This window comes from Arachis ipaensis, chromosome B04 (genome assembly GCF_000816755.2).
Source record: "Arachis ipaensis cultivar K30076 chromosome B04, Araip1.1, whole genome shotgun sequence".
Classification (NCBI taxonomy): Eukaryota; Viridiplantae; Streptophyta; class Magnoliopsida; order Fabales; family Fabaceae; genus Arachis; species Arachis ipaensis.
In genome coordinates this window covers 27,545,131-27,553,577 of record NC_029788.2, presented here as the reverse complement: position 1 = coordinate 27,553,577, position 8,447 = coordinate 27,545,131, and the positions used below count along the sequence as shown (strand labels likewise).

The 8,447-nt window shown below is 30.1% G+C and overlaps 1 protein-coding gene across 1 annotated transcript; it reads left to right on the top strand.

The window, feature by feature from the left end:
• Positions 663-7,494, top strand: LOC107637691 (putative clathrin assembly protein At4g25940). The gene is made up of 12 exons (XM_021121058.1): positions 663-994; positions 1,609-1,736; positions 1,840-1,932; positions 3,312-3,362; positions 3,754-3,819; positions 3,911-3,976; positions 4,487-4,567; positions 4,654-4,731; positions 5,159-5,350; positions 5,443-5,521; positions 5,888-6,000; positions 6,860-7,494. Exons 1-12 carry the CDS (start codon positions 784-786, stop codon positions 7,217-7,219), a joined length of 1,518 nt encoding a protein of 505 aa, XP_020976717.1. The 5' UTR covers positions 663-783; the 3' UTR covers positions 7,220-7,494.

Here is an 8,447-nt window from a genome sequence, read left to right as displayed (position 1 = left end):
TCGTGAAAGCTACCAATCACGTAGAATATCCTCCTAAAGAACGTCACATGCGCAGTAAGTTTAATTTATATATAGACACACCTTAATTCATGATTATCAAATTGTGTTGAATAAGCATTAAGTTTTTATGCTTTTTTCATTAATTCATTTCACATATGCCTTCTTGAAATTTGTTTTACGCAAGCTTTTGGATCATTATTCATTTTCTAAAACCGCTATGTTCATCAATTAATGTTTGTATAACGAGTTAACATACACACTGTTCTATTATTATTGAATAAGGAAAGCAATTATGCCAAGTGCATACCAAAACCAAATCAACTACCAGTATAAAATACATATTAAAATACAGAATATACATAGAACATAAGTTGAATAACACATTTATTTATACACAAATACATAGTCACTGATTTGGTAACTAATTTTTTGGGTACACTTGGTACTTTTATAAGAAAAGTGTACGTTTAATGATTTAGTTTACTAGACAGAATGAATACATAAAACATTTCTTTAAACTTTGATGTAACATCTAGCTAACAAAACGTGTCAAGTTTAATTTTTGTGTAATTCAGATTTGCCTTTCCTATCTACTCCATATTGCTGAGTTTATTTATTTGTTCCTTTAAGAAATGAATATAATTTTTTGTTGCAGCAATATTACATGCAACATCAGCAAGTCAACCAAGAGCAGATGTGGCATACTGCATTCACAAACTTTCCAAAAGGCTTTACAAGACAAAAAACTGGATAGTAAATAATACACTTAATTAACTGTTTGGCATGGAAAAACATTATTTTTCTTGTTCAACTTTGGTTCAGCATGTTTGTAACATAAAAATGATGAAATGGCAGGTTGCTATAAAGACATTGATAGTGATGCATAGGTTATTGAGAGAGGGTGATCCTACTTTCAGAGAAGAGCTCCTAAACTACACACGCAGGGGACACTTTCTCCAAATATCCAATTTCAAAGATGACACCACTCCTCAAGGTTTTTATTTTTTCACCCTATTAGTTGTTTGAAATTTCCTAAGGACTAACAATATTTTGTTACTGTGTCATGTAAAATTGATAGTTAAAAATTGATAAATAATAATTTAATTGAACACATTAAATTATCTTTCAATTATCAATTATATATGAAATTGCATGTAAATTTTTAATATTTATTTTTTTCGTAACAAAAATATTTAAAAAATAATTTTAAAATAATTTAAAATATATTTTTTTTAGTTATCTTACAATAATCATATAACATTAAGTATACAAAATACGTAATTATAGATATTGCCATAATCATAAATGAATGCTGCCTATTGCTTATTATATGTCCATAATTATGTATTGATTCGCAATAGTACTTGTTAAATGTGAAATTATCTTATAAATGGATGATTTAATAGTGTAAAAAGTAAACCAACTTGAATTCGAGTGGTCAATTTGAATTGAATCTCATCTTATGTGTAAAATAATTAATTGACAAGTAACAGACTTTTAAATGTAACTCAGATATGCGACTTTTTTATACCTTTTTATTTTTTTTATTTGAACATTCTTTGATTTTATTTCAACAATGCCTAATTGGAATATTATTTGACTATGCAGCTTGGGATTGTTCTGCATGGGTTCGAACCTATGCACTTTTTCTACAAGAAAGACTTGAATGCTTTAGAACACTCAAATACGACATTGAAACAGAGCGTTTCGTAAAATCACCAACTTCTTCAGCTAAAGTGCGTGCTTTGATTTGTATAATTAATCTATATTCTGTTTTCCAAAGCATGTTATTGTTGCTATGTTCAGAAATCAATACTAGCTTTTATAATTCTTTTGCAGCCACTTACAAGAACTCGGTCTTTGGGTGCTGCAGAATTGTTGGAGCAGTTACCTGCATTGCAGCAACTCCTGCAACGCCTTATAGGTTGCCAGGTCTGAATTTTATTGGAACAAAACTTAGGTTTCATGCATAGAAATGCTATTGCACAACTATGAGGTTCTTTGGGTGAGTTTTTAAGAAAAAAAATTTTTTTTTGAGTTATCTTATTTTAAAAGATTTTTTAGAAGAGTAAAAATAATTTATATGTTTAGATATTTTATACAAAAAGATTTTTTTATTTATCAATTATGTTTGGGTATAGGGTTAGCAATATATACCCTACTTACAGGTATCCAATCCGGACCAACCCTTCGGGTAGGGTTTACCCGCTGCGGGTAGGGTAGGGTACGGGTTTAGGGTATACCCTACCCTGCCCTACCCGCACCTCTAATATATTATATAATATATATGTAAAAGTTATGTATGTAATGAAGAAAGTGAGTCTTGTACTCATAATCTTCTTCTTATAAAAATTTGAAATAATCACTAAGCTAGTTGATGATCATATTATTTGTAATTTTATGTTATATTTTTTTAAGATTTTATTGTTTTTAATTTTAATTTGAACTTAGTTTTTTATTTTTTATTTTATTAATATGTAGATATTTGGAATGGTTTATTTTTATATTTATTTGAATTTTTTTTTTGTTTTTGCGGATAGAGTCGGGTAAGATAGGATTTAGAACTTTAGGGTGCGAGTAAGGTTAGGGTTAAGAGTTTCTCAACCCGCGGGTAGGATAGGGTAGAGTTTTAAGAAAGTTTTTAACCCGCGGGTAGGATTAGGGTAGAGTCTAAACTCCATCCTAACCTACCCATTGCCAGCCCTATTTAGGTATAATAATATAAAATTATTTTTTATTTATTATGCAAAAAATATATTTTTTAGAAAAAAAAGATCTTTTTAAAAAAAAGATGTAAATTGTAATTTTTTAAAATTTTTTTTAGTGTTTTTATTTTTACTACTAAAAATTTGTCAAATACGCTAAAAAATAAAAAAAATATTTTTTATTTAAAAAATATATTTTTCTATCAACTTAATGACACCAAAATAAACAAATATTTCATCCTTGTATAACTTTTTAAATAAGAGATAAGGTTCAATTTTGTTAGAACTTTCATCCAATTATTATTTTAGGTTTTGAAATTTAAATATACTTAGGCTTCTTTGGTCAAATTTTTGAAGAGGTGTTTGAGTTTTTGAAAAGCAAGTTTTGCGTTTAGTAAATATAAAAGATAATGTGGTATACTATATTTTAAAAATCAAGTTTGATAAGTTAGTGTTGAAAAGTAAAAATTAGTTTGTTTCCTGTAGTTTTAGCAGAATGCTTATGTGTATAGTTATCTCATGTATTTTCCATTGAAAAAGTACTGCATTTTATTTTACTGACTCTTAAGGATATGATGACATTTAATTTGCTTTAATATCTTGCAGCCTGAAGGATGCGCTTATGGAAATTATCTTGTACAATATGCATTGGCCCTGGTATATATCCCATTTCTAGTACTTTTACATTCCACACTATATGTATAACATTTCTTAATATTGTTATCTTAGAAAATGTTTAATTGCTATTTCATGTAACATTTCAAAGTTGTGATACGTGTATTCAGTGAAATAGTTTACTTCCAAATCAATTAGGCCGCACACACCATTCAATAGTAGAAGAAAGTAAATTGGTTTGCTTTACAGAAAAAAATTAGCACATAACTTCCCCAACTTAGAGCAATATGATTCCTAGTATCTCATAAATTTCCATCTCGAATAATATGCAAGAGTTTTTGCAGCTTAATTTTTCATCACTTTTCTAGAGATCTCTTCACTTAGCTTTGTATCTCTTTGTCTCACCTATTTTTCTGCTTTTTGACAATGTTAGGTATTGAAAGAGAGCTTCAAAATATATTGTTCATTGAATGATGGAATCATCAATCTTGTGGATGTGGTATGTCTATATTTATCAGTTAAATTTGGCAAATCCTTTTATGGCTTCACTTGAATATTTCAATTGTACTAATTAATAATGGAAACTGCAGTTCTTTGATATGGAAAGACATAACGCAGTGAGGGCTCTGAAAATTTATAAAAGAGCTGGCCAACAGGTTTGCCATGATGATTTATTTATTTATTTTTTTTTGTTGACATTCTTCTTGTTTTGGTCTATAGCATACTGAATTCTTTATCATGTACCACATTTTGAACTTTTATCAAAGAAATACTTGTAATTTAGTTACAAAGAGTGAAGTACTAAAATGTCCATGAAAAATTGTTATTGACAAAAATTGCTTCTGGAAAAGCAAAATATTATTAGGTATACAAAAAAAAAATGATTTATTCAACAAATTTACTAAAAGAATGTGCCTAATTTTGCCGGCGACAAAATCTTTTGGAATAATTTTTCTTAAGTAGTTGAACTGTTATTTCATACATAATTTTATTAGCAACATGATTTTTCGTGGATAGTTTTAGCATTTCACTCATCACACAAAATAGCGAATTGCGGATTATGAATTAAATGTTGTGCTCTATCTTTCAAGTTTTCCACAAGACACGTACATAATTGTTAAGCTGATGAATTTTTCTCTAACTATCACAAGTTCACAACAATGCAGGCTGAGCATCTTGCTCAGTTTTATGAATACTGCAAAGGGTTGGAGATTGCAAGGAATTTCCAATTTCCATGTCTAAGACAGGTTCCCTTTGCTGCTTCTTAATTTAGTGACCTTTCTTGTGATACCATGAACAAAATCTGAGATTTCTTTTTTCCTTTGAGGAACAGCCACCCCCCTCTTTCCTTGCAACAATGGAAGAATACATTGGAGAAGCACCACAAACTAGCTCTGTTCATCAAAGACTGGTACAAATTTGATAAATAAATTGTATATGTGCTTATGTTTGTTTATGGATTTCATCCATTTCTAATCCAATTATGATGCACCAATGCTGACATGAACACCCATAAAAATTTTAACCTTGCAACACACTAACATGACATCTCAAATCCCTGGATACACACTATTTAGGGGGTATTATTTGCTATCAAAAGAAAAAAATGGAGTATCTTTTTTACTAACATTTTAAAATCATGTTTATATTGTGTCTAAACCTTGTTTCGTTTCTGTCCTAAGACACAAACTAGTAATATATACTGAGAAAATCTGTTGTTCGATCAAGATATTTTGTTTGTATTTGTAACTGTCTTCTATAGCACTATTCCATATGCTCCAATGTATTTGTATATGATTAGCCGTGATTGTTCATGAATAAATTTAACTCAACTGCAGGAATATCGTGAAGCTGATCTATCACCTTCTAGAGAAGATCCTCCAGAAACCGACGAGCCCGAAGAGCCTCAAGAAACTGAAGGAGAAGAAGAGAATGAGGAAGAACCAGTTGTCAACGGAGAGCCAAATCCTGTGGAAGTGGAAGAGGCTGCTCCGCTGATATCGAATAATTGGATCGATGATGACTTGCTGGTGTTTTATTTATATTTTTAGTCTGGTAATGTTTTGCATATTTGTGATGTTTTTCTTTGATAGAACATGCATTTGTTCACTTTTTTGTGTAGGGTCTGCGTGAAATAAACCCTCAAGCTGTTGAACTTGAAGAAAGAAATGCTTTGGCCCTTGCAATTGTACAACCTGGTGGTAAGGCTTAGTGTAATTGAAAATATAGAAATAAGAGGAGTGTTGTGTATTCATTCTTTTTCATAAACTAATTCAACACTTATCTTTTTAACTGTTAGATGAATGTAAATCATACACCCCATGTAATTTAGAGATCAAAGATAGAAATTAAGTAATGTTATTTATGTATCAACTTTGGTATCTACAACTTTTAAATCCAGAATTAGAGAGAGCTGATAAATATAATGAAAGACATATGGTTAATGGTTTAAAGTCATATTTTCTTTCTTTATTTTGCCTTTATGTTTGAATGGTGCCTACAACTTGATTAGCCCATACTTGTTTTCTATTTTGATACGTTATCTAAGATTATGAGAGATTGTGTAGGAAATAATTCAAACAATCTTGCTTTGAACAACATTGGTGACACTACTGGTTGGGAACTAGCACTGGTTACAGCACAAAGCAACCATACTAGCCAAGCGCCAGATCGAAATATGGTATGTTTTTTTCAACAAAACAAATTCCAATTGCCTATTTTGAGGATGCAGCTTCCTGTTCATGTATTCTTACACACAATAACTAGTTAGATTGTGATGACTTAGAGGAATGAATCTTTTCATGTAAACATTTTACATAATTTGGTCATGTGTGTTAAAGGAGGTGGTCAAAGGAGATCTATGTGTCAACTGTCTCACTATAGACATGATACATGATAAGGCGCAATGGCGTCATTTGATAGTAGTTGACCTCACCTAGTGGGATAAGACTTTGTTGTTGTTGTCGTTGTGGTCATGTGTTAATTTCTAATTTTGATTCAATTCTATTGTGAGACTTAAGATTGGTTTCCCAAATCAAATCTATACATGATCAACTCAACACCAACATTCCCATCTACACACAAACATTTCATATAAAAACATGATTCACTTGATCTCAAAGCTCAAGACTTTGATTCATAATGACTTTTATGTGCATAATTAAGAATGCGATAAAAATTTTAAAACTGTTTATGTTTGATATTGTCTTTGAGATAGAATCACGAAGACAATACAAGAAATATAGAACCCTTTTGCCTCAAGAAGTAGAAAATTTGTGTTTTCTGTACCTTCTAAAAGTGGAGATAGGAAGTATCCATTTGCCTCAGAAATAGAATCTAGATGCAGTCAATGTTGCATCAAGGTCATGATGTAACTGTGATTTGTGTATATTATTTGATGTAATTCAAATTCTGATTTTTCTTCTCTTATTTCTTTTTTCTTGATCTCTTCCTTTAAAATTTGTGCATACATCAAGAATATGTACACATGCATTATCGTTTTCTCTGGTTAGTAACACAAATTCTTATTTTGTGTGAAGGCTGGTGGATTTGACAAGTTATTACTAGATAGTTTATATGAAGATGAGAATGCAAGAAGACAACTCCAGCTCCAAAATGCAGGTTATGGATATGGTGGAAATGGAATGGCCATACAAAACCCATTTGAAAATGATAATGATCCATTTGCAGTGTCCAACAACATAGCACCCCCAACCAGTGTTCAATTGGCATTGCAACAACAGCAACAACAAACGCTGTTCCAACAACAACAGAACAATAACATGATGATGACGCCTTACCAGCAGCAACCATATTACAATCCATTTGGAGACCCTTTACCAGTGCCTAACTATGCATATGGTTCTACACCAGCACAGGGAAATTATAATTTAATGTAGAATTTGACCCTCTTTTTTATATAGCATTCTATTACACAGAACTTCCCTTGCCAAATTGTAGGTATTCTTGTTGGTTGATGTAGGATTTTTTTTATTTTCCCCCTTCTTGAAGTTATTTTAATTCATTGTTGGCCAGTGAATGTGATTTACTTGTAATCATAAATCATTCATTTTAGACATGTTAATAACTATACAAGCCATATTGTATCTTTGCTTCTCATGTATACTTCATTGGCAACAAAATGAGTTATATGTACAAATGAGGTATAGTGATAGTTGGTACTAACTAATTTACATCTTAACCAATAATAGTATATAAAGTGTGAATTTACACAATGTTACATTCGTATAAAATAACATTCTACTCACGGTAAAATTTGGCATGAATTAAATTTAATTTTGATACATAGTATAAAACAGTTTTAGGATTTGTTTGAGTGAAGAAAAGATATTTTTTTGAGTGATCTTTTTGTAAAAGATCTTTTAAAAAAATAAGAGTAATTTTATGTTTGGATATCTCAGGTAAAAATATTTTTTTTTCTAACAAATATGTTTGGATCATAGTTGTAAGAACCAAATCGGTGATCAAATCAGTCAGACTATTGGTTCACTAGTTTATTGGTTCAATCGATTAGTCATTGGTTGAACTGGTAGAACGTAAATAAAAAATATAAAATAATTAAAAACCTAAAATAAAAATTTAAAAAATACAGATCTTAACTAATATTTTAAAAATAATTAAACTTTAAAAAATTATAATCAACAAGTTATAATCTGGTTATTATTAAATAAAGTATAAGGTTAAGTATGATTTTGGCCCCTAGGATATAGGCAGAAAATTTTTTTCATCCCAAACCTTTTTTCGCATACAAAATCATCCCCAAAGTTTAACTTTGTTTTAAAATCGTCCTTACTTTAGGGACCAAAATTGTATGGAGGTGGCGGCAGAAGCGGAGACAAAAGTAGATCATGGACAGCTTTTTCTTCTTCTTCTTCTTCTCTTCCCCCTTCGCAGGAGCAGAAACACGCTCTTTCTCCTATTTTTCTTTTTTCTCTTTATTTTATAATTTTTAATAGGTAATTTGGTCCAAAATTTTAATATTTAAATAAAAAAATCGATTTTAAAACTTGATTTTAAACCTTAGGAACGATTTTGTATGCAAAAAAAAGGTTAAAAATAAAAAAAATTTTCAGTCTATATACTTTAAAAACCAAAATTGTATTTAAT